At 37.1% G+C, this 27,658-nt stretch overlaps 1 protein-coding gene across 1 annotated transcript in view; it reads right to left on the bottom strand.

Annotated features, from left to right (window-relative positions):
- The window catches only part of RELN (reelin), a gene marked incomplete at both ends in the record, with an annotated part of 436,674 nt that overhangs the window by 33,237 nt on the left and 375,779 nt on the right, over nt 1–27,658 (bottom strand). Inside the window, 8 exons of the mRNA XM_084229490.1 lie at nt 1,578–1,771; nt 3,050–3,227; nt 4,458–4,598; nt 15,730–15,898; nt 19,766–20,015; nt 20,883–21,141; nt 24,088–24,235; nt 25,997–26,217. Of these exons, the coding sequence (XP_084085616.1) occupies nt 1,578–1,771; nt 3,050–3,227; nt 4,458–4,598; nt 15,730–15,898; nt 19,766–20,015; nt 20,883–21,141; nt 24,088–24,235; nt 25,997–26,217 (1,560 nt within the window). The remainder of the gene's footprint in view (nt 1–1,577; nt 1,772–3,049; nt 3,228–4,457; nt 4,599–15,729; nt 15,899–19,765; nt 20,016–20,882; nt 21,142–24,087; nt 24,236–25,996; nt 26,218–27,658) is intronic.

The following is a 27,658-nucleotide window of genomic DNA, read 5'->3' on the forward strand; positions in this document are numbered from 1 at the left end:
ATCTAAATAAACATGTAAATAGTTTTTCTGTTTCCAATTTCCCAAAACGTTGAAATTATTTATTATATACTTATTAATTTATGTGTTTCTGTATTGGGTCTTATCCACTATCAGCATTGTGTTAGTATATCTTATCCTGGAATTTGAAAATTAGCTTTTCTTTCTTTTTTTTTTTTTTTTTAATAGAGGCATGTTTTTTTTTATTTATTTATTTGTTTGTTTGTTTTGTTTATACATGCACTGGGTACAGTCAGAAGCACGGGAGGGTGAGAGAATTCACCAGAGCCAGGGCGGGGAGCAGAGCAGGCAGAAGGACCAAAGCACACTGCTAAGGGGAGCAGCGGGCGGCAGGAGAGGTCTGCGCGCCATGTGGGACCCTCCTCCCGTGGCCAGGGAGCAGCCGGGGATCGAACCGGCGCCGCAGAGGCCATGGGCAGCTTCGCAACCCAGCGCTCAACCGCTGCGCCACTGGGGAGGCCCGAAAATTAGCTTTTCTTAAAATGAAAATTCTAATTGTAACAGAAGCATCTCCATAAACAGAGGAGATACCATGTTCCCCACCCGATTTACATGCAGATGCATTGGACAAGCTATTGGGAACTAGAGAGCAGAACTGAGTGGCCAGGTGAAGCTATGTAACAGAAGGCAGGTGGGCTCTAAGAAGACAGGTGGAGAAGAAGGTGCTTCTTGGCTTTTGACTTGCACAAGAGACTGGGGGGACTTGGAGGACACATGGAGGAAAGCTATATAGATGTGCACTTGAAAGACATATGGGTGAGAGGCATGTAGGGAGGCTGACAACAGCTGTCACCTTGATTTGTACTTTGATGTTGCTCCTTTTGTTCCACATTTGTCTGACCCCTTTCATCTCTTTCCTATGGCTTCCCATCAGAAGTTGCCTTAGACTTGTGGCAAGTTCTTGGATGTCAGCAGCCCCATTTTGGGCTAACCCTGTTTGGCTGGGCATTTTTTCATGAGGGGATGGGTAACTTTGAGGGTTTTGTTGGGAACTATTATCCTTTATTTTCTCTCTATGCACACTCCTTTGTCTTTTTGTGCATGGATAGCAGGATCCTTTTAAAATGTGCAAGTTTGGGGTCTCCCTGGTGGCACAAGGGGTTAAGTCTCAGCACTATGAAGCTATGGGCAGCCACTGCAGCACAAACTCCATCCCGGCCAGGGAGCTAACCCTCATGGCCCAGCAGACCTCTCCTGTCTCACCTACTGCTCCCTTAAAGAGTGTATTTCAATCAATCTGCCTGTTCTGCTCCCCACTGTCTCTGGTGAATCCTCTCCCCCATTACCCCCCACCTACACCCTAGTTCTTGTATGCATAAATACAATAAATCTTAAAAAAATGTACAAGTATGGGAGTGTTCAGTGCCCCTTGATTTTTCACTAACAAAGCTAGTTGTCTATCCAACCCAGAAACCTCATCTTCAGGTCATTCCCAGCAGTATCCTCAACCAACCAGTAAGGTCAAGGTCCCCTGGCATCCCTGTGATTGACTGTTGGCAGGCCTTTCCAAGCTTCTTTGCCCAACATGTTGGTTATTAGAAGTCAAGAAGAATACAAACCCAGGTTTACTATACTGATCATAGAATATTTCCATTAGCAGGTTCCAGGTAATGCCTCCATTAACAGAATATTCCAAGAGAACACCTTGGTTACGGTTGTTTGGTGTAATCAGGCATCCATACATGAAGTAAAATTGGATAAACTCAGCGTTAGTGAGGTTTAGGTCCACGGTGACTAACAGTCGACTGCAACCCTAAGGAAAGAAGCAGCAAGCAACAAAACAGTGACAAGGTGAGAGATTTTCTCTGACTTTTATTCTTTTTATATTTCTCTGGCAATACAAATCATATGATATTGTAACACTGATATTCTTATCATCTTGCCTACTATGGCATGATTCCTAGAACATAGTAGGTACCCAGCAATTATTTTCTGAACTTTGAAATTGCAGTATTAAGGATTTACAAAGAACAATTAATTCTAAGGCTATTTTCTATTACTTTATAAGCAAAATCAGAGCTGAAATTAAAGTAACCAGTCTATGTTTTTATTAAGTTATTTTTAATGATTCATAGGAACTTATTATATTTTTAAAAAGAAACCAGCTATTAATAAACAGCATGTTGAGATGACTAATATTAAATTTTATGTTTACAGTTGAAAATTTCATATAGTTTAATTATAATTAGAGCTAATGTTGTAATGCTTTTTATTCAAACTTTCAGAGCTGATTTTGTCATTGATATTAATTCATTAATGTACAATGGTAGAAAATTTTTAGTTGACTTGTGAGAATCCTATATACTCTATATGTCATCTTGCTACTCATCTCGAATTATAAGTAATATATTTCATTGATACAAATGCAAACTCTAAGACAGAGTACAGTAGGGAAATAGAGAACTGATAGTAAATTTATAATTTAAAAAAATTAAATTGCCTATGAAATTAATTATGGTATTAGAGAAATTCTATTTTTAAACAAGTTATTGGCAGCAAAGTAGAATGCCAACATTGCTGCTGTCATTCACAAAATAATATGTTATAAATACAAATGCCTTAGATTACTTATAACTATTCTTTCTAGGACAATTTAGAGAAAGGAAGAATTAATTGTTGTTAATAAATTCAAGAAACATTGAATCTCATTTTACAGATTTCTGACTCCTTAAATCCCAAATCTGTTGCAAGAGTTTTCAATTAGAGCATCATCCAGCTGGAAGATCCTCACACACTGTGCAAGAGCTTTCTCCCAGGATGGAAATTGATTTAAGTCCTTGTTAAAAAATGAACTTAAATATACCTTGTGCTCATGCTACCCTGAAGTATTAAATTGCTTCCACTGATTTATGGTTGGAAAATTTTGGAAATAATTAGTATTTTTCTGTTTTTATAAAGTTGGAAGCTAAGATCAGGGTTGTGCATTTAGAGTGACTAAGTGCATCTTGATTTGCCAATTAAATTTCAAAAGAGACCCAATATTTAAGGAGAATTCAAAGAACACAGAAATAACCAGCAGTCAAACACTCACCCCACTGAAGTGGAGAGCCATCCCTGAAGCTACAGCTCCACACACAGTACTTAATTTCCCTCCGTTCACAGTTAGCCAGTTCTGGTTGGATGGCGCTCTATTGAAGTTGTCTTTGAGTTGGGTTGGAAGAGAGGTCTCGGGTTCATCACAGTACAGGCCACCCCACTGCTCATCACAGCTGGGTGTGGAGAAAGAGAAAGAAGAAGTCAACATCAAACAAAGCCCCTAGAAGTGTGTTCTCAAATTAGTGAGCAACTCTTTTTCCTAGTCCACGATGATGAAAGGTTACTTATCCTCAGAGCTCCCCATAATTCATCTGCTCTTTTTAATAGTGCTTTAGGTTAGAAATGAACTCAGTATGAACTGCCTCTGGGCTTTCTAAAGCAGTGTCTTGGGCTTATATGTAGAAAGAAAGAACTGCAAAGAATTTACTGAAGGCTGGCCTCTATGTGATGGCTGAATGGCTGATAAACAACTGTAGCTGTCAAACTAAACTGGTAGGTCCGTTAATTTAAGGAATTGGTCTTTAAAACAGACCCTTTGGTCCAATTAGATATTCAAGAAACCATATTTTAAACAGCAGAAGGTACTTGGACACATATTATATCTTTGACCAAAGGACTGATTTCTGTTCAATATGGGAGAAAATATGAATACTGGAATGGAGGTTTAGGGATCTCAAGGGGCATTTGGATATAGGCTGGAATAGTGATTAAAGTAACAAACTTCATGGGTGTGGGGAGATTAGTTGAAAAGGGGCTATGAATTCTCTATCAGCATCTTCATACATTCCACCCCATCAGATAGCATGATCTTTGAAAATCAAGCACAGAGAACTGTAGTATACAACACACACATACACATACACACACATACACTCACTTGGTTTAGATTTTTCTAAAAAGATGCTAAGGCTCTCTCAGTAATATATTACATGTCACCATCAAATATGCCTTTTAAATTGATCAGGCACTTATATACTTTCTTATGCAAATATACGAGAATACCAATTAAGTCACAAGTAATGCATATCATTACATATATTTATATCTAAGTGAGAAAAAGACTCATGATGTATTATTTTCAGCCAGAACATACTGAACTCCTGAACCCCATCTAATGTCTTTTTCAAGGCTCAGGTGTATCACAGAAAGACAGAAGGAAATAAAATAGTCAATTATAATTCAGTCCTCTCCTGACAAGATAGCTATTGTTCAGCTCCTAATCTCTAAGCAAGAGTGAAGATACAATATCCATCAACTCCATAGTTTGCTCAAAGTCATATTTCAGGAAAATATGTAACTTAAGGTAGCTGGGGAGTGATTGAAATAACACTTTCAGAAAAATCTACTGGCTGGAAGGTGAATCAGAAACTTTCTGCAGAAGGAAGAAAAAAAAATCTACTTACACACAATTTCCTTGGATGCACCTTCCATGGCCAGTGCACATATCTATGCAGCCATCCCCAATATAGACATTATCTATTGCCCACGTCTGCTGCTTGTCAAAAGGAGCTGGTTGATGCCAGCGGAAACGAGTAGCTGGGGACCTGTGAAGTAAAAGAGAATTAAAGTGAAGGATGTGGTGGAAAAGACAATGTATTTTGGTATGTTCGAACAAGTGCATGGAGGAGTGTAATCAAATGCAAGTACATCTCCACTTGTGTCCTGAAAGGAGCGTTCATCATTGAAATATTCTATGTAAAACTTTATGAACCAAATCAAACCAAACCAAACTGCCATAGCTTCAGACTATGTTTTGGGCCAATGATCTTTCTGAGCCTTGTAAAAATAGACTGAAACAGAAACTAAAACTAATCCTAAAACCAGAGGCCTCAAGGGATTAGCGACTGTGTGTGAGAACCACTGTGGAGTGATGCCAGGGCTGATGCTAACTCTAAGTGCAAATTAGAATAATGCCTGTCTATGAGCAGCTGCAGCCCCTCAGCATTTGACTAAAGAAACAGGATATGGCCTGGATTTCAACTCCCGCTCCCTACAGTCAGATGCTTTTGTGCAATGGATATCTTGGTCCACCTCACACAGAATTCCTGGGAATTCTCCCAGTGAAAGCCTTAAGATACAGAAGGAGTATAAATGAGAGGAATCAATGAAACTCAAGACAATTAGAGAGAAGAGAGAGGGTAATAAACAAGACCAGATTTATTTTACATTGACTTAAATGCAATAATTATAAAACTATGGCAGGGACGCTTCTCTTCCAGAAGCCGAAATATATTTGTTAATTTGCAATTTGGGGAATTGTCTTGATCAGAAGCACACATAAACTTATGCTTTCCAAGACACTAGGTGGCAGTAAAATTCAAACAATGCCCGAGGCTCACGTGAGTCGGAATATTCAAAGACCTGTAGGGGACATAATCAACCAAAGCAAGTTTTGTTTTATCGATTCATAAATCTGTGTCATAAAGAGATTATTATTCATTTGACTAAAAGATACCTGATTCAGATAGGAAAAGAAACTAAACAACAGCAAGGTTGTTATATTTTCTTATTGAAAACATTAAGTTTAGAAAATAGATGATAAATTGACTAGAACTGAAATCTCTGCTCTGAAAAGAAATGATTCGGATGGGTATTTGTTTAGTGAGAACCTATGCACTAACTGATTTCTCCATAACCCTTCTTGCTCCCCAGCTTCCAGATGCTTCTTCCAGCAGAGAAATGTTTACCTAATACTTACTTGTTATTGCATTTAACCCCACTTTGCCCCTCCTGCCTGGGTTGGGAGCTCCCCGCCCTCTTCCTGGCTATCCACTTCTGGAGCACTGTTCCTTTCTCAGTTCCCAAAGTTTATGAAATTCTTTTCCCTTTTCTGCATGCATGTTTTTCTTTCTTGCTGCCCTGTTAATCCTTGTGTATCCTTAGGTCTTAGAGGAAATGTCATAGAGAAATTTTCTTCCTGATTTCTTTTATTCTTTATTTTGTTTACTGAGGTAACACTGCTCTACAACACTGTATGTGTGACTCAAAGGCATGGGATCACACCACGCATGTTGCCACACCATGCTCACCACCAGGGCACCCTCAGGCCTCCACCATAGTCCGTCGTCCCTCCTTTTCTCTCACCATCTTGTAGCCTCAATTCCACAGTTATCGACCTCTTTTAAAGTCACATTTCTTCCACAGCAAACTGTCCTTTTCTTTTATTGTATTTTTCATAATTGTAGTTATATTTATTTGCATATGTATTTATTGAATGTCTGTCTCCTCAGAAAAATAAGTCATATCATAACAGGGCTAATCCCTTTTTGCTCAACATTGTACACTCGGTGTACTGTGCCTAGCACTTAGTATGGCTCTATAGGTGCAGAGTTGTTATACATAAGCTGCCACTCTCCAAGTTAAGTAATAGTCAAAACTGCTTACATGCAGCAACATCTTATAAACAACATAGTTGAAATCATATTTATATAGCACATCATTAATTGGATTTTGACAAATCAACACATATAATTATCCTTTCTTTAAGACTATAAACTTCTACAGGGCAGGACAACTCTGTGATCCTTCAGGGAATATTGGTTTGTATCTCAGTGCTTAGAGATAGTAAGCAGTATTTGTTCCCCTGATATTTTATAAATGTTCCATCAAAGCCTTTATCATCTGTATTAAAAGTTTCTGTTTATTTGTAGTTTCTTCTGTTGGATAGTTCTCCTTATTTGTTATTTTATTGTTGGTGGCACATCTCATTTTATTGTTGGTGACTTTATAAACATTTACTGAAAGAATATTAAGTTGATAGCAATAAAAAAGCCCAGGAAGAGTCAAATAAGGGACTTCTTCTAGGGAGGGCAGGCAGGGACTGGGGATGAGCTGTGGAGGGTGCAGTGATTTGATGACTGTTAAAGGGAGAGGAGCACTGCCTAGCAACTGGGAGGTGGCACAGACAGCCCAAAAGGTGGTGATTTTTTAATGGTTGGTTGTGTTTAATCACAGTCCAGACACTCACTTAATAGAGAGAAGATACAGAAGATTAAAGAGCCAGATACATTGTTGGGTTTTATCATTCTTAATGGGGGTTTCTCATTATTTCAGTTTGTACAACTCTGTGTTACTCTACTGAAAAGAAATCAGCAAGAGACCACCTGTAAAACTAGACTTGGCCAGTAAAAAGAAAGTGAGGGCTGGAGTTTGTACTCTTGATACAGGTAAATTCTATGTCCATGCGCATAAGTCAACATATATGAGGGGGTTAAATAAGATGATTTCTAAGGTCCTCTCTCAAAATGAGATGATATTATATCCTTGGGAATAACTACACCTAGCAATAATGTACTCAAAAAGAAGAGGTACATATACCAACTACTATTATTTCACAAGAAAACAAAACATGTTTATCAAGGGGGACAATTTGAAAAGAAGTTAAAAATGAAAGTCTGGAAGTAAATTGCCGGGACTTCTTATTCCCAGACCTGTCACAGCTTCACTATGTGAAGAGGCCAAATCACTTATATTTACATGCTGACACTTTCCAGTCTGTAAAACTAGGGAAATGCTACTTCCCACCTCACATGGGTGTTATGAAAATTAATTAGTTCTTGTTTACCAAGACCTGTGAGTGTCTTGGTGATGCTCTTGGCAGGTGTCGTCATTTATCCTGAAGCTTCTTTATAATGATGGCCACCACCAGCTGCTGCTTTTTGGAGTTGGAGGAGAATGGTGCCAGAGCAGATTTCTCCTTTTTCCATACCCTTGAAGCCTCTCTCCTTGCTTCTTTTTGAATTTCTATCATTTCCTCTCCATCTACAGCACATAGTGAGTACTACATAAGTATTGTTTAATATGTTTAATAGTTGCCCATTGCTAAGCAGTTAAAAAAACATTACTGGCAATAGTATGGTTCCAATCATTACTTTCCCAGGAACCTTCCCTTACACAGCCTCCACCTTTTAACTCAGAGTCTTTGTTCTTTCCTTGAGGATAGCTCTAATCTATAAAATCCTCATTATAATCACCATCAGGAAAAGTTCTCTAACAGAAACCATATGTACTTTAAAAAACCTTTTTACCCTTCCCTGATGTTTCCTTTACTCTCAAAGAGATACATAAAGTATTTAGGACTTGAAAATAGAGCCTGGTGTTTCCACTGTACCAGTGGAGAAGTTCAAGTTCAGCACCCCAAGTCACATGGACTCACCAACAAAACTGAGATAATGCAAGGAATCTCCTGGTTCATTATCACCTCTACAAAATAATCCTACTCCTACCATTACCCCTAAATAAGAACAGTTGTTTTGCTAAGGAAGGCTGTGTGTATGCTGCTGTATATATCCACAGGTCTACTTATCTTGACTTCTGCAAGTCAATGTGAATGAATAGCAAATGTTGGCAAGGATGTGGAGACAGCACCTCATACATTGCTGGTGGGAATGTAAAATGGTATGGCTGTTGCTGAAAACAGGTTGTCAGTTTCTCTAAGAGTTGAACATAGAGCTATGATATGACCCAGCAATTCCACTACTATGCATATAACTGGAAACAGTATATGTCAGTTGGTTCAGCTAAACAGAAGATCATGTCCATATACATACAGATAACAGCTAGAGACAGAGCAGGTTCTGGAATGGAGACATGAGCTTTGGTTTTAGGAATGTGAGTGGATTAACTGTGGTGAAGGGCTTTAAGGTGATGGGCCATCTGACAAGGAGCAAGAAAATCCTAGTAATGGCAGAGATCCTTATGAAGATGACACTAAACCATGAACAAAAGAAGGAAGTCACAATTGAGGATGGAAATGAAACATTTTGCAAATGTTTTATACAATTGACTAATTTCATAGGTGTGAGGACTGCCAATCAAAGATGGGTCTTATATAGCTTTTCAGTTTTAGAACTGAACTAAAACCTACTATCTCCTCACTTAGCACACTATTGCTGGAGTTGTATGTTTGAGAACTTTGCCTGCCACAGGTTTATGGCAGGCAAAGTCTGGGAGACCCTAAATTTGGCAGCTATGGCGGCAGCTTAATTGAGGCATCCCACATCTTCTGGTAGAAAAATTCTCTAAAAACATGGAGGGCACTGTAACATTTTGGGATTTTTAGGTAATAATCTGTCCATGAAAGAATGTACATTGCTATTAAATTTTCCTTTCTTCTAAATTACTTATAATACACTGAGGTCTGAATGCTGACATGAGAGGAGAAAGTATTTGGATTACAGGTTTTGACCCTGAGCAAACGTGATAAAGGTAAGGCATCCTCATAAGATGACCTAGATCCCTTGTGCTATTTCTCGGGAGCTAGGTGGAAAGCACATTACAGAGTTAGCAATAGAAGAATTTAATGAGCCACCCCACAAGGCCTTTCTCACTTGCTTGATAGAAAGCAAATGGAGAACCTAGTTCAGCAACTATTAATCTGTGGGGAAAATCAAATAACTTCATTGTGTCTTAGTTCTCATCTTAAACACTTAGGGGCATGTAGAGGGACTTCAAAGTTAAAGGAGATGTTAGAGATATGCAACCAATTATATTGATTTATATCCTAATCCAAAACTGTGATAACACATTTTATGACATAAGCAGGGGTATCTGAATACTGAACATTGACTTAGTATTAAATAAGAAATTATCATTAATTTTTAGGTATGATAATGGTATTGAAGTCTTTTTTTTTTAGGAAGGTTCTCTTTTAGAGAGACATACTAAAATATTACAGTTGAAATGATATGATGTCTGGGATTTGCTCCAACATAATGTAGTAGTCAAGGGCAAGAGTAAATATTGCTATAGATGAAATCAGGTTGTTTCCGACTGGATAATTGTTGAGGCTGAAAGATGACCATATGGAAGTCTAGAACACTAGTCTCTTTAACCTGGCATGTATCAAAATGATGTATGAGAAGATGGATATTTAAGAAAAATCCAAGAGTACCTTGACTTGACTGAACATTTTCAACAAGATGATCAGTCATGTGAGTGCTTGACGCAAGTCATTCAAAGCTACTTTTAAGTTGGAAAAAACAATGAAGAGAAATAAAAAGTGTTTAAAGAATTTCCCTTTTAGAAAACAGACTTGTAATTTCCTTGAATATTTCTCCATGCACATCCAATAAATTTTACATTTAGCTTTATATCAAGCTTCTTTCTTTGTTTATAGTTACAGTAGATAGAATATCATTGAAAAATATCCTCCCTTTTAAAATTTACCTGTAAAAAGCTATAGCCTCCTCATTCCCCTTACATCACCCCAATCCTCCCACAATTTTTTCCCTTTCTTGTACTTATCTCCTTTCCTTTAAACTCCCTGCAAACATTAAATAGCTCCCCTGCTGTGTTTAAAAACCTCCTGGCTTCCAAAGTGTTGTAGTTAATCTTTAAAGACCATGGTATCAGCTAAGTCATTAGGCTAGCAGAAAGGAATAGATAATCTTCAAACTGTGACTTAAAATAGCTAAGTCAAACCTGAAACTTCCAGTGGCAGCCCCCCCCCCCCCTTTTCTTGGCGGATTTCAGTTACTTGCCCTTCCACTGACTCACCCTGGTTCTCAGGTAACATTTCAAGAACCCATACCACTTGAGCCACCTGTTATTTTTAGGTCTCGGGCGGAGGAGGCATATTCAGATCAAGGGCTATGAAATAGATTTTGGCATCTTCTTATCTTCTTTTTCACTGTCTCTAAAGAACCCTTAGCATTCTCCCTTCCAGTTTCTCCTAGGACCATATCTCTTTGGCAAGCAATAAAGATGTAGTACTAATATAGCAGTTAAACTCACAGGCTCTGGAGTCAGATAACATGTATTTATTTCCAGTATCTGACCAAAACTGTTTTGAAATTCTCTTCTTATTGAAAAATCTAGTAAATTTATTGTAAAACTTTTCTTTTCATGACTTAAAGCATATGTTGCTGATGGCCACCTATTTTTGCTTGAATTCTGGTCTCACTTCACTTTTGGATACCATGTTATTTGGATTCTTTTTCTGCCATCTGCCACCATGATTGTATCCTCCCAGTTCCTATAATAGGCATTTTCACTCATTTTGCCATTAAATTTAGGAATCCTTTATTTTCCTTTTAAATGCTTTCCTATGGAAAGCTATTTCACAACATTGTCTATCATCATCTCTGTCCACATGTCTCCAAAGTTTGTTTTCTGTCAAGTGGCTGTTTCTATTTATATTTCCAGTCATCTCATTTAATTCAGCATCATTTGAGTACATTTGCTGTATTGTCCCTTCTGGAATCTACTTCACCTCTCTCCCCACTTGCTACTCTCTCGGGCTTTAAATTATAGAGTTGTCTCTTGATGTGTGCAATGGAGAAGAAATTAGCAACTGAATTTTATCAATTTTTTCTTCAAAATATCATGTAACAGTGCCTCATCTCCTCCATGTTAGCTGTAGACAAGGCCCTTGTTACTTCATGTATAGTTATTATCATTATGCCTTTTACTCTTTCTCTTACTTGAGTCTTTCTGTTCTCCCATTAATTTTCTTGAAAGAATATTTACTGCTTAAAACTGTCTACATTTCATCTTTGGTACAAGTCTAATCTTGTCTGCTTTGCTGTAAGTTAACCTAACTCTAGAAATTCACATCTCTACAATTTCCAGATATGAGCCTGCTTTAATCAGCAATTACTGTTCATCCGTTCTTGTCCTGTTCACATTGTTCCCCTGATTTAGAATCTTCTTCTCCTTATTCACCTAATTCCTGGTCACCCTTCAAGGCCATGGGCCATCTCTTCCATGAAGGCCTCTCTAGCTCTGGCATTAAACTATCTCTCATCTCTCAACTCTGAGAGTGTTTCTAGCCCATTCCTCAGAGGAGCTCTAAACTAAACACAGCATACATTATTATAAGTTGTTCATTGGGTATACTACTCATTTTCCCTAATCAGATTGCACATTCTCTGGGGCAGGAACTGAAGTTATTGTGCTCTATTAAACCAAACTTTGAATTTAGAAGATGTCTTAATTTGAGTTGAAGTCTGAAAATAAAATATGTTTAATGAGCATGGTTATGTGGTTAATTCATTTACATTTTTATAAATCTTTATAATGTTCCAAATATTTCCATGCACACTTATTGGTTTCTATATGGTAAAAAATATCTTTTTTTTTCAGATAAGTAAACTGAAGTTTAAAGACATGAAATGACTTTTCTTAAAAGCACATAGGCCTGCATCTCTGCCTCTTGGAGCGAGCTGCCTAGTCAGTGGGCCCGGGACTGTCTGGAGGGTAGACAAAGGTGCTTCTATCCGATTTCGTAACTTTGAATGGGAGGTGGTACTCTGGTCAATGGAAATATGACTAGAAACATAAGTTTACAAGCTGTTATTTGTATAAGCAATAAAACCCTTTTATAAAAAAAAAAAAGCACATAGGCCTGAAAGGCTGAAGTCTTCCACTACATTACAATGCTTTTTATTATTTTTTTCCAGTATAATTTAGCTTAACCATTATATAAAGGAAGGAATAGAGACTATGATTCTCTCTACCCCAATTTATTTAGGTTTTAACACAGCAATGTCTGGGATAGAGTGTCATGTATCTTGTGTTTAGTCTTAGTGTTCTGTTTTTAGTGAAAAACACCAGCACTCCCTTAGTTTTGTAACTCAGAAACCAGAGGTCATCTTCAACATTGCCCTTTCCCTCACCTTCCCACATCAATTTCATCATTAAGATCAGACTGTTTTATTGCCTCCATTTCTCTTGAATTTCTCCACTTCTTTTCATGTCTGCTGCATCATAGTTTGGGCTCATTATTAGTTCAAGTCACCTGCATATATTGCATCTTTAGGAATTGCCTTATATCTACTCTTACCCTGCCCAATTTGTTCTCTAGTTAAAATAAGATTTTCTGAATATAAACCTGATCATGTCTTCCTATTTCTAAGCATTCTGACAGAATTTTTGGCATTCTTATAGCACAATTTTTGGTACAAACTGCAATGCTCTATATGGTTTGACATCTTACACTTCACTCCCTCCCTATTGGTCTGTCTGTCTCTGTCCCCAACAGATCTACTCTTTCAGTATCTCAAACATGCCTGGAAGGTCCTCCTGCTATAGGCTGTTATCCTCACCTGGAAAACTATTACTGTTACTCTCCATTGAGTTAACTCCTATCCATCTTTCACATCTTACCTCATTTATCCTCAATTATACCTCAACAATCAAGCATTCCTTGGCATTTTTGACCAAGGCAAATCTCCCTATGATATATATAATCTTAGCATCATGCAACTGTCTTCCATCATTTATAACAGCTGAATTTTTTATTTACTTTTGTGACTACTGGTGATTTCTCATTAATACCTCTTCCACTGAAATAAATGTTCCTTCAGGCAGAGGTAAGTTCAGCCCCTCACACAGAGTTAACAGATAGTAAAGCATCAAAATATTTGTTTAATGAATCACTGAATGAATTAATAATCACTATTAATGATTACCGGTCATTTCAGTTTGGTGAATGGTTTGCTGTTAATCTGTAGACAATCAGCTTTAGTGGACTCTCACCACTTTTGTGCCAACAATACTAGGATCCTAGCCTTGGGTTATATGATGTGGACAGATGAGTGAACAAACCTACAATTGGCACATTGTCACAGTCACCCCTAGCCCCTATGTAGCACATGACTTTAAGTTGCCAATCATGTTTGTTTATAGCGACGAGCCATACACCGAAATACTCAATTCTCGCCTGGTGGGAAACACAAGCATAGCTGTCTCAACACTTCACAGATATTGAGGCTATAAATTCAAATGAAAATAAAAACACATGATATTTTTAAAGTAACTGGATGTAAAAGCAGAGACAGTATAGACATATTAACAAAGTTCTCTGAGCTTGACATGTTCAAATGATCTTTGGCATATAGCAGAGCATTATAGAAGTGGGCCTGGCTTGGTCTCCATCCTTGCATATTTCTTTCTGAATGTCCCAAAAGGTCTATTTATAAGTTACTGTCACCTTTAAAAATGCTGTGCAACATGAGCTTTGAGGGTAATATAATAAATAAACTGCATGTTATCAATGTGATAACAAGAGGAAATGGCTGCATCCAACATTTTCCAAGTATCATTTGAAAGGGTCAAAATTCTTGTGAGTATGTATAAAAGACAATTAAAAGATATATTAAAAGACGAGGAATAATTACTTTTTTGAGTAAAATACTCAAGGGTATAATGACTAGCTGGAATAAATCTTAGTATGCCGTTTATTTGCGAAATGCTACCAAGTAGCTGGGTAATATTTCACAGGATTCATAAAGACTTAAAAGACTGCTGCCTTAATGGAGTTTTTTTTTTCTATTTTACTTATTAAGATCGCCTTAATAATTCATGTGTGGCAATACCTTTAACGAGCAACAAAATCTCACGTATCTCATTTAAACTTGGCAACTCTGCTGACAGTTAATATAGTCTTGTATCTCTGAGCCAGCAATTGTAAAGCAGCCTTAGGCTGCCCATTTATGATAATCCCATTTATGATAATCCCAAGAAAAGTTATGCCCTAGATGAATGGTTGAATTTTATGGCCATTTGCTAGGAAGATTTATTCATTCTTCATTTGTGGGGAGGCAAGAGAACAATAATGAACACAAACTATAATTTCTGCATTGGTTGCTTTGCTTCTTTCTTAACAGCAGTGACTAATAACCATTTTCCTGGAGAGAACTGAAATTTCTATCAATTTTTTAAAGCTTTTCTATGCTTAGCACCTACTTAGAAACTGAAGAAACCAAGGCATGTAACACCATCCCACTAGGCAAGGCATATTTTATCTGCTTTACTCAAACAAGAGTGCAAATACATACATAAGTTAGACTTAACTATTTTACCAATATTTACCAAGAAATTTTATTAAGCTACCATCATGTCTCATAGACACTATGAGTGGAGCATTTACAACTGTTTTACACATAAAATAATGTCCCAGAGGGTAATGTTATCAAGATATGGTTCAAAATAAAATTTCAAAAACATACTAATTTTAACACATTTATTTGCTACATACATATAGTGGTGTTATATGACATCACTCACTGCTATTTACAGCAGTCTCATTACCAATGGGCTCATTTTAAATTTGAGACTTGTCATTAGCATAACTGAATTAAGTTAGAAAGCTCTCAAATCTAGTCACTGTTTTCTTGAGATTGCAATTTTTAAAAATATTAGAGTTAAAAGTCAGTAAAGGTCTGGATTTTGGGAGAACACTGAACAATGTCATCACAAGGACTGGTTTCTATTTTATTTAAGATGGCCTTAATAATTCAAGTATGGAATCAGAAGTGGCACCTAGGCCCATATAGGGCCTCTTTGCTGGCACAGGGGTTAAAGTCTCAGCACCATGAGGCTATCACCAGTCACTGCGGCATGAGTTCGATCCCCAGCCAGGGAGCTGACACATATGGAGGGGAAGACCCTTCCTGTCTCACCCGCTGCTCCCCTCAACAGTGTATTTCAGTAGATCTTCTTGGTCTGCTCCCCACTCTGTCTCTGGTGAATCCTCTCACCCCTGCACCTCTGGCCTAGAACCCAGTTCTTGTATACATAAATAAATAAAAATAAATCTTACAAAAATAATTCAAGCATGGCAACATCATTAACAAGTAACAATCTCATGTATCTCATTTAAACTTGCTGGGCTGAAATCTGAAAGCCAAATTATCTCACATTTAGCTTCACAACACGTAGAAGTATCCGTACCTGGTATAAGGAGGGAGGGGCAGAGTGATTCTGGTCCACTTGTTGAAAGTGTCTGACACTAGGATCCGCTGCAGGTGATAGCGACTGCACTCAACATTAATAGGCAGGCAGTCCCTTACCAATGGGTGCCATGACAATCCAAGATCAACTGAGTACTCCAACTCAATGGCTGAAACAGGAAGCATAATTCTGGATAGAAAAATATATCTGCAGACCTAGAAACCATAATTACTTTTTATGTTTTCCTATGTTTTACTTTTAATCAAATGTCAGTTTGATACCCCCATAGATGTGTTTGTTAATTTGAAATGTGTCCTGGTTTGATTTTTCCTTTGTACATTACAGTTATTATTTTTACCTTCCTGTGTTGAAATATTTTTTCTTTTATGGGGCTATGATCAAGTGAAACATAAAGTAGATTTTCCTCAATCTCTCCTTTTACTGAGAAACTCAGAACAATTATAACAAAACTATTGCCTCATAACCAATTAAATCAAGTCATGAAACAGTTACAATTTATATATATTTATCAGTCTAATATTTTTCAAATATATATATTACAGAAGCCTTACATATACCTTAATATCATAACAATATATCAACTTATTTAATAATTAATGTGCAGATAACAGAACATAGTAACTATATATTTCAATGATTACTTTTTAAGTAGTTAAAAAACACTGAGCCGGGGCCTCCCTGGTGGCACACTGGGTTGAGCGCAGTGCTGTGAAGCTGTCTGCAGCCTCTGCAGCACAGGTTCAATTCCCGACCAGCAAGGGAGATACCCACATGCCGCGGCAGACCTCTTCGGCTTTGCCTGCTGCTCCCCTCAGCTGTGTCTTTGGTCCATCTGCCTGTTCTGCTCCCCACTCTGTTTCTGGTGAGTTCTCTCACCCTCCTGTGCCTCTGGCCTGTACCCCAGTTTTTATAAAAATAAAAATAAATCTTTAAAAAAAAAAAAAAACCACTGAGCAAACATCTCGAAATTTGACCATTCTGTAGGGAGCCTCAGCAACTTGATCCTGGAATAGGTGCCACTTCATAAAAATTGCAAAATCTCTTTTGCATATATATCTTGCTCTGCTATGTTATGGAATATACTGGGGGAATTTGAGAGGTATGTGCAGACAGCTGAATGCTGTGCAATTTGTTCCAAGTGGGTCTATGGAAAGATATTTCCTTCTTTTTCTTTTCTGAAACATTCAACTTAGACACTTTTATATTTATCTCTCTTTATTCTCTTATGTCTTTATAAACTGTTGCAGCCCCCACTTTTCTACTCAAATTACTTTCTCTAAGGCCATGATTCTCAAACTTGGCTGCACTCTGAAATCACCTGGGTACCTTTAGAAACTACTGGTGCCAGAGTACCACCTCCAGAGATAGTGATTTCACTCTTGCGAGGCACAGCCAAGGTGTCAGGCATATTAAAACTCCCCGGATGATTCTCATATGCAGCCAGCATGGAAGCACTCATTGTTCGAAGGATCCTAGTGCTCTTTTCAGTTTTTATTTCTGCCTTGGTCTTCAAGTACTTGTCCTCCTTATGGTGTTGAACACTATTGATTACTTTCTGATTTGTGCTTTCTTTTCTTTGGGGGTACATTATTCTGAGTCCCTGTCTTACTTTTCCTCTGACTTCTGTGGTAACTATGCCAGAGATGGGCTTTCTTCCAGACTCCATTTCTGGCCATCTATTCTACATGATATTCTTAGGGTTTCAACTACTACCTCTGTACCCAAGCCTCCCAATCTTATGTGTGCCAAAACTGATTTTTTTTATTAAAGAAATATTTGTTCAGCCTGGTATTATGCTGGACCTTGGCATATTGTAATGTAAGCATAAATAAATGTCCTACTTTCTATATTGCCAACCTCTTCATGAAAGGCTATCTCCACTTAAAATGACTTTCAACTAAAGTAGTACCAAATGTTATCCATGATAATTCTTTTACATTAGTTTTCTGACTTCAAAATTTTGAAAATAATTTTAGAAATTTTATTCCTCTTTCCTTTACCTTCTATGTAAGACCTGTTGCCTCATGTTTGACAGTTTTAAGATCTGCTGCTTCTTTCTTTTTTTCCTCATTGTCTCATATTGATTTTTATCTACTCCCTTTCTCTTTATGGCACATTTTGCGGGTCTTCATCACCTTCTGCAGAGGTTACCATCAAGAATCTTAACTGGGGGGGCGGGGGGGAGAGGAAGGACTAGCGTCAAAATAAGGGGGGGTGTGCAATGGTATGGGGGAATATAACCAAAATGAAAATGCATACATTGTGCAAAAATGAAAAATGATGTAAGAATTATATAAAATAAAATATTAAAAAAAATCCCTAACTATAATAAAAAAAAAAAGAATCTTAATTAGGGTTCTTCCCTACCCACCTTCATCAGCTCTAGAGTTAACTTAATCTTAACCAGAGTTCTTCCCTACCTACCTTCATCAGCTCTAGAGTTAACTTCCCTAAAACATGTCGTATCTCTCTTCTGCACTGTGCCCTCTCATTCATCATTATGTCAAGCACAAACTCCTGTGCCTGCCTTTGAAGACGCTTCATAACTTGTTGCCAACTCTGCTTAACTGCTTTTCTCTTTCATTTTATCATTCAGTTCAACCTTTCTTAAGAGATTGTCCCAGCTGTGGTAGAAAGTACACACAACTAGGCTTATGAGGACAGAGTGTCGGTTTGTGCTGCTGCAGGCTGGTCATGTCGCAAGCTGCCTACTTTGTTTTCCTTGGTTTCCTATTCTAATGAAGGAGCAGGCACTCAGAAAGTTAAAGTTCCTTTCTATTTTCAAACTGAATACTCTGCTCTCCTCGAGGCAAGTATGCCTGTTCAGACTGGTTGGCCCCCAAGGACCAGGAGGTTTCCCACCTATGCTTCTATGCTGCAAGTCCAGGTTGGGGTATCCTTTCTGTCCTTTTACCCTTCAAATTCATCCAACCATCCATGTCCACTTGAGACTTAATTTCTTTGTGAAACTTTTCAAATTCTGTGGATTTTCTGTCCACCGAACTCTCCATCTCTCTGTCCTTCGAACTCTCATTGTATTCTGCATCAGCACCACTCCATGGACACTTGACTGAGTCACTTATTGGACTAACTTTTTGAAAGCTTCCTCAACTAGTCTTTACTTATTGAAGACAGCATGTGTACCTTAAATTGTATCAAGTTTAGTATTGATTAACCTGACATAGAACCTTTGATTACTCCTAAGATATGTCTATTAAGTTAAAACTAGTAGAAACATGCAAAATCTGGATTTTGCCAGACTCTGAAAGTAACCATGCAGAATCTAAAACAGAACAAGATCCTTGTGAATAGCCCAGGTTGCATCTTTTGGAAGAAAAGTGATGTGGAGTGATGAAAAATCAGGAGGTCCCAAAGAATCCTGACAAATCTGCAAGTTCTAGTGAAGGGTCCAAGTATGCAAGGATGTCTCAGTTTTAATTTCACCTAAGACGTGTGTGTGTGTGTGTGTAAGATATGTGTATGAGTGGGTGTGCCCACAATCTGGAGGATGCCCAATGGTCACAATGACATTGGCCTAGAATATGCTATGAGATATATTGACCAAGAGTATAAGGCAAAATGAAAATAACAAAATTTCATGATTCTTGAGGAGATGGGCAGGAGTAATAACTGGACTAATCTGAAGTCCTACAGATTAAAACTCTTGCATTCAAAAACTTATGTATAGCTCTTATTACCTATTCTGGCATCTCTATGTGATAAAAGACTTTTGCAAATTTGACACTAAAAATCCAGATTTACAGGAAGACATAAATGAAGATTATTATTTACTTTACACTAAAAAATCTTCAAATGCATATCATTAAAAATAAGCTTCAGATGTTTTAAAACAAACTAAAGCTTGATTTAAGTACATTTTCAGGAACGCAGTTATGGCTGAATTCAAAGTGCACTTGGTTTTTCCTACCAGAGGTTTAGCATAGTCCTTTGGCAGAGGCACTCACAGATGCTCTTTTACAGACATCTACTACTCTATCTGCAATGGTGTGCTTACCATAACAAGAGTCTGTGACTGAGCAGGAGGCTGCAAAATCTATCTGTAGGAACGAATCCTCATTCACAGCAATATCTGTGGTGACCACATAACGAGTGCTGGCCTTTTCAATGAAGACTAGGGCATCACCAGTAGAGCCACACACAGGCATCTTGGTACCCCCGGGGTGAAGCAGCCATTTCCTACTATCCAAAGTTGTGAAATCATCCTCCAAGACTGTATTACCAGAAATATTTCCTCCTATAAGAATCTGAAATGTATTTAAGAAAAAAAAATGCAAATTTTTAATTTGGTTTTAAGATATGAGAAAATCAGTTTTTTTTTTTTCATTTGTTTGTTTTTATTGATCAGACTGCTCAGAACTGGCATGCAGCAAGCATAATGTCAGGGGGCCTTTCAGAATGCTCTTGTTTATGTGGTCTGCTTGCCCATCTGGCAAGAAGTTACAGAAAACAAATCAAAGGATTGACAAAACCATTCACAGCCTTCATGGGCCAAATTGTGCCTTTGAAAACTGCATGTACCCAAGCTGGGAAGGCAAAATTTGGCTTACATGTGACTATTTTCCATGTAAAATTTCTATTTAAGGACAGTTGTACCCTAAGGCATTTCAGTTCCAATTCTTTGCATGGATTTTGCCGTTTGTTAACAGGTTCTTTGAGTTCTATTTGATATGCATTTCATTATGTATGAAGATCCTTTAGAACTATCCATAAAGATGTTAGGGAGATTTATTTATTTTTTTCTTCAAAGGGTAGGAAAGAGGATTTGGGAACTATGGCATGCAGCACCAATGCTAATTTGCACATTTTCCTTTTCAGAGAATTACAACCTCGTATCAAGCTTGATAAAGTCTCTCTATCCATATGGCAGAATCCTCAATGAGCAGGACCTGGGCCTTCTGTTCTGATGTTTATTTTTATAGACTCAGGCAATTGAAGGACTAGAGAATGAAAAGAAGCTAAAAGCCATACCTAATCTAGCTGCATGCCCTTGGGCAAGTCACACTAAATAGTTCAGGGCTTCCTCAAAGAATGAGAGGATTGCACTAAATACTATCTAAGGCTACATTCAGCTTCAGAGACAAAAAGTAATAGTTAATCCTTAAGAGACTGACCTGGTCAATAACCCAGGGACTGTAGAAGTGCCCATTTTCAGTTGGCTGCCACCAGCGGAGGCGAGTAGAAGCAGAACGGGCTTTCAAGGGTATCTCCAGGGCGATGTACCTGCCCACGTTGCTGGAGTTGCTGAAAAGGAACTCTTGGAGGAGACTCCATGACAGGCCACCATTGAGAGAATATTGTAGAAGCACAGGTTGGCTCCTGGGGTCAGGAACACCTTTACCACATCCCAGTCTCATGAAAAACTGTACAAATCTGACAGGAGTAAAATTTACTGTAGACTTTTATACTTCAGAGAGAAATTCACACCATTAGCAAAAGATAAGCACATGGGGTCACATGGGGAAATGCATGGTTTTAATGAATACGATGATTTAACTACTGTTCAAAGCAATTACTTTAAAGCTGATTTTCATTTTTTTTTATTGTGAAAGGAAGTTAATAAATATGACATCTGAAAGAAGGCAATTCTGTACCCATATTTATATTTCCTGCCCCTCCACACAGGGTAGTCTGAGGGAAGTGAGATTTTCCTGCTCCCTCCGGCTATTCTGTAAGATGGCAGGGATCCAAAGGTTGTCTAAGTTTGGGGATATGTATCATCACCTAAGAGGATAAATTTGGATCCTTGTCTTTAGTATCTGAAACTGGAAGAATGTAGTTGATGTAATTAATGCTATCTATTGGAAAAAATCATCCCTTTTCAGGTTTTACTAGTAATTTTTTAGATCTCATATGATTGGTTTTGGGAGATACATTTAAATTCACCAGTTGTAGCACATTGTTGTGAAAGACCTGGCATCTTTTAGAAGAGGTGAGTCAAGCCCAGGCCTCTTCTGGTCTTTGTGCCAAGGGCAGAGGAGCATGAATATGGGAGGTAGTGGTAGTGGGCTGTGCCAGTCTCTGACTGTTGCTGGTTCTGGGATGGATGATACCGGCCATCGAGAACAGTGGCGGCCAGCCAGTGGCAGCCTTCCCAGTTGGCAGGGAGTGGAGAGAGTGGCAACAACCAGCTGAGGTACCAATGAAAACTAGCTCACATGTTATCTTTGGCAGGCAAGCTGCTGGTGCTTGCTCTGGCCTCTGTGCCTAACTGGTATTGCAGAATAAATTTAATGTTTAACCTACACATATACCCAATAATGTATGCATGTTAACCATATGAAATATATTGGGGCTTATAATATGTTATCAGTACCATATATAAAATCATGCATTCTTCATGAGTAACCCCCTCCCTTCCACCCCCTCCTTTACATGGGCATTTGCTTATCTCATAACCTTGAGAAAACTGGGATTTTCATGGAGCATTCTGAGGTCAATATATGCAAATCCTACGCAGCATGTTACTAAGATGAGATAAATAATGGAGCTTTTAACATTGGACTAATGAAAAAAATACAAGGTTAAGGCTTAGTGACATTTATATTACAAAAACAATAATCATTCACCAATTTTTTTTTTTAGCATATTGACTACTTGTATTGGGGAAATGTTTGTATCAATTTAGTTTTACATGAACCATTGTAGAATTATTTGGAAAAAACTAATAATTTCTAAATTAGAGTACTTAGCTGCCAATAAAAATCTAAAATAAAGAGCATTGAATTAAACCAGATGTATTAAAACAGAATGGAGATGAATAAAATCTTGTCTTCTGTAACTGTAAAATTATTATTTCAAAGATAATACTTTCTCTATGAAGCATGACCAAATTTGTAATTCAATAAATGGCAGATTTAGGAGAAAAAAGAGGATAAATATGTTGATTTATTTTGAGATACTTGAAATGTTTAATAAAAAAACAAAAACCATGATTTCTTTGTCCACTGGCAAAAATAGGTCAGGGCTCCATTTTACATATGTTCAGTTGCATTTTTTTTTTCCTGGTTAAATTTTTGGCTCATCAAATGATCAAAGGATACACATCTTGACAGGACATAATTCTCTGATCCAGTTTAAAATGTTTGTTTCTGAGTGACTGTGCTCAGTTTAGAAAGTGACTGCTTACAATATATTAGTGAGTCATTGGAAAGAAATGCTTCTAAATAATAAGACTATGCCTCAAATGTTCTTAAGTTGCTGATGGATACAAAGTTAATTGTGAATAATTTTAGTATGTATTGAATTTCTAAGCTTTCTGCTAAGCATGGTATAAATAAATGTAAAAAAATTTCCTCATAGTTCAACCTAATGAAAAGTGTTCTGTAGAAGGTGAATAGAGAAGAGGCAACATTATTTTCTTGAAGTTAAAGTAAATTAAATATTGTCATGTCCTAGTTACCATGTTGTAAAATAGAAGATATTAACTTTTGTCTGTTCCGCTGTGTTTCATTTCTGATCTAGTTATGGCACAAATTTCTCTCAGTTTTAGAATGGAAATTATGTAAATTGTGTCTTAATGGAATCTCTTTGACAAGTGGGAAGCACAGCATTTCCAATGGAAGCCCTTGTCCTGGAGATTTCTCTGCTTCTTTCTGATTTAATTATGTTCTGCTATTGTACATTACCATGTGGTTTTTCAACAGCATTTAAAAACAATTACCTAAATTGGTGCAGTCATTATGGAAAACAGTGTGGAGTTTCCTCAAAAAATTAAACATAGAAATAATACATGATTCAGCTTTCCCACTTCTGGGTATTTATCTGCAGAATATGAAAACACTAATTCGAAGAGATATATGTATCCCCATGTTCACCACAGAATTATTCATAGTAAGTAGTCAAGAGTTGTAAATAACCTAAGTGGCATTACTTAACGAGTAGAAAAGATGTAGTATACATACACAATGGAATACTACTCAATCATAAACATGATGAAATCCTGTCATTTGCAACAATATAGATGGACTTAGGGGCTATCATGTTAAGTGAAATAAATCAGAAGGAAAAAGACAAACACCATGTGATTTCACTCATATTTGGTACATAAAGAAACTGAAAAATGAAAAAACAAAACAAAGCAAAAACTTTTAACTACAAAATCAAAACAGTGGTTACCAGAAGGGAAAGGGGTAGGAGAGTGGGTAAATTAGGTAAAAATGGTCAATTGTATGATGATGGATGGAAACTAGACTTTGGTAGATAATGTAATGTATTATGTATAGGTGTTGATTTATAATGTTGTACACCTGAAAAAAAATATATAATGTTATAAACCAATGTTAGCTCAGTTAAAAAAGGAAGAGAAAAATTGATTACCTAGCATGTGATAAATCCAGATCTCGTGTCATCAACATGCGTAAGCCATCTTCATTGAAAAAGAGGTTGTTTCCACTGGAAAGGATTCCACACTTCCGAGATGGCTTTCCACCACTCATTAACAAGAATCTATCAGACTCCAGCTGACCTGAAAAATGTGGAAAATGTACTTTAACTATGACCTAACATATAATCATATTTATTTTTTCAAAGGAATATGATAAATGTATTATGTAGTTTTAAAATGTGAAGTCATAAATATTGAAGTCACAGATTTTGGGATAAAAAGTCTCCTCAACATTTTGGTTCTTTGAAACCATTTAGTCATGGCTGCATAATTGAAGTGTCCCCATGAGAGAAGGAAGGGGTCTTTCTCTTAATATCTGTGTCCCTCTTAATATCACACAGGTCCCTCCTTTCTGCTCCTCTACACTGCACAAAATAGATATTGGCTTCTTTACCATGTCCTTGCTACTGTGAGGACAATATCCGCCTGGCATTACATAATATTTTTAAAAATACAGTTTTTAAATGAAGAAATTGTTGTGTAATTTAGTATTTTCTATTAAATAATCTTTCAAAACCAGCCCTTAAGTGACCTCACATACTCATCTTAGATCTAACTGATTTTTTATTTGTGGACGAAAACACATAACATAAAATTATATTCACAGTATTATTTAAATATTGCCACTAATTCATTCCAGAATTTTTTTTTTAATCTCCACTAAAGAAAACCCCTCATCAAGTGGCCACTTCCTTTTCCTACCTCATACAACCCCTGGCAACCACTAAGCTGCTTTCTATCTCTATGGATTAGCCTTTTTGAAAGTTCCATAGAAATGGAATCATATATGTGATCTTTCCTGTATGGCTTCTTTTACTTAGCATATTGTTTTCAAGGTTCATCCATGTTGTAGCACGTTGTAGCACGTATCAGTACTTCATTTTTATATGAATAATATCCCATTTTATTGATGTACTTAAATCTAATTTTATTTTATTATTTTATTTTTTTTTAAGATTTATTTATACAAGAACCAGGATACAGGCCAGAGGTATGGGGGGTGAGAGGATTCACCAGAGACAGAGCGGGGAACAGAACAGGCAGACTGACAAACACTGCTGAGGGGATCAGCAGGCGAAATAGGAGAGGTCTGCTGCGCCATGTGGGCATCTCCCTGGCTGGCCGGGAATGGAACCCACGCTGCAGAGGCTGCGGACAGCTTCACGGTGTGGCGCTCAACCGCCTGCGCCACCAGGAAGGCCCATAAATCTAATTTTGAAATGTACCTTAAAACCATAAATATAACAATTTCATAGACAACTTAAAGAAAAGAAAAAAATTTTTATCAGTTAGTTCAAGACTTCTACTATGAAATGCTTTTCCATAATTTATCAGTGTATATCAGATAGATATAAAATTAATTGTGATGATTGATTGCATCACAATAATTGCATCACAGTAATTGCATTTTCTATGTTGTAATGTTGTTTTCTCACATAATGCTGTTAGATATGTGATATAAAGCAAAGGTATAGAATGTGATGAGAGGTTGCTTAATGAATTGGTGGTAAAGCAAATGACAGGGATTTATATTTCTGGAAACTTGCTCCCTCAACTTAAGGAGATTCAGAAATTTTTTGAAAACTATTATTTTTCAGAAGTTACATGTGACAGAAAAAAAAAATGGTGAAAATAACATTAGTTTTTCTCATTTACTTTTCACTGACTATTGTTTCGAAAATGGAATAATATAAACTTTGTAACTAAATGAAGATTTGGATGTTGACAATTGTAATTATAATGAAATATTAGAGTGGAACTTAATTTCTTCTGTATTGCAAATTGTGCTTAATATGTTATTTTTTTAAACAAAGCTATACAGAATTTATGAGAAAGGGTTACCTTCAAAATCATCCTTGAGAAAATCAGGATTTTTGGTGCTTATTTTACAGGTTGGACCTGAGTAGCCAGGATCACATATACACTTGGTCCCATTGACACAACTCCCATGTCCATTACACATCTCTTCACATTGGGGACCAATATAGACATTATCAATGGCCCATGTCACTGGCTGAGAACCAGCAGGGTAAAACCCTTGGTACCATCTGAAACGCACAGATCTGGAAAAGAGGTACAAGCCTTTAAAAAATAAATCAACAAAACAATACACTTTTAAAGTAAAGTAAGCACGTCTGATCAATGAGAAATGGGGAGTTAGTACTTTTGCACCATACTTGCAAAATTGAAAACATGATCCACCTTTTCAAGAACACAAACTTTATCCCTCAATCCCCAGTATTTTGCCAATAAGATTCTTGCTTTCTGTAAGTCCTTCCAATTCTTTCACTGTCAAAATTCTTTCAGCTCCTCACCTTTTAAAACATTGATTTTCTTTGTGAAGCTTTTCTCTATCCCTACTCCACATAACTAATCTTTTTTTTTAAAAAAAGAGGTAAAATTCACATAGCATAAAATTAACCATCACCCATTTCAAGTGTACAGTTCAGTGACAATTAGCATATTCAGAGTGTCAGTCAACTGTCATCTCTATTGAATTTCAAAAGGAAACCTGCACCAGTTAAGCAGTCACTCCCATTTCTGTTCTAACCCTAGATCCTGAAAGCCACTAATCTGCTTTCTATCCTCTATGAGTTTACCTAGCCTGGATATTTCATATAAATGGAATCCTGCTATATGTGACCTTTAGTACCTGGCTTTATTCATTAAACATAATGTTTTCAGGTTCATTCATATTGTAGCAAATATCAGAATTTCAACATTTTTTATGACTGAATAATATCCTATTGTATGGGTATACCAATTTTATCCATTTCTTACTTAATGGACATATGTTTGTTAATGGCCATTTGCTTTTTCCCATCTTATGGCTAATGGAAATATAAACATTCATGTACAAGTATTTGCTTGTATACCTGTATTCAATTCTTTGGGGTAGAATGGTAGTGAAATTGCTCGGTCATATGGTAAATAACTCATCCTTTAATTTCTCTCTCTTCATTCTTTTTTATAATTTTGATGGAATTTTCATTATTGCAGTTATCATTATTGTTAGAGTTATTTAAAAGGGTACCTATTTCCCCTAGGCCATGTACTTGTAGAGGCCACTACCATGTCATGTCTTGTTCTTTGCACCCTTTCATAGCAGTCAGTTTTCACACACAGTAGGTGCTCAAATAAAGTTGTTTGTAATTTTTGTGAAAGGTTTTTGGATGCAATTAAGATGTTTTGAATTTTACCCTTTTGGCCACAGATTATTGTAATGAGAGAAATGACAACACCAACTTTATTTTTAGATAGATGGTTCTTTTTATTTTATTTTTTTAAGATTTATTTATTTATTTTATTTATACAATAGCTGGGGGTACAGGCCAAACACATGGGAGGGTGAGAGGATTCACCAGAGACAGAGTGGAGAGCAGAACAGGCAGACAAACCGAAAGCACTGCTGAGGGGAGCAGCAGGTGCAATAGGAGAGGTCTGCCGCACCATGCGGGAATCTCCCTGGCCGGCCAGAATGGAACCTGTGCTGCAGAGGTTGCA

Source organism: Talpa europaea (assembly GCF_964194135.1).
Source record: "Talpa europaea genome assembly, chromosome: 3".
Taxonomy (NCBI): domain Eukaryota; kingdom Metazoa; phylum Chordata; class Mammalia; order Eulipotyphla; family Talpidae; genus Talpa; species Talpa europaea.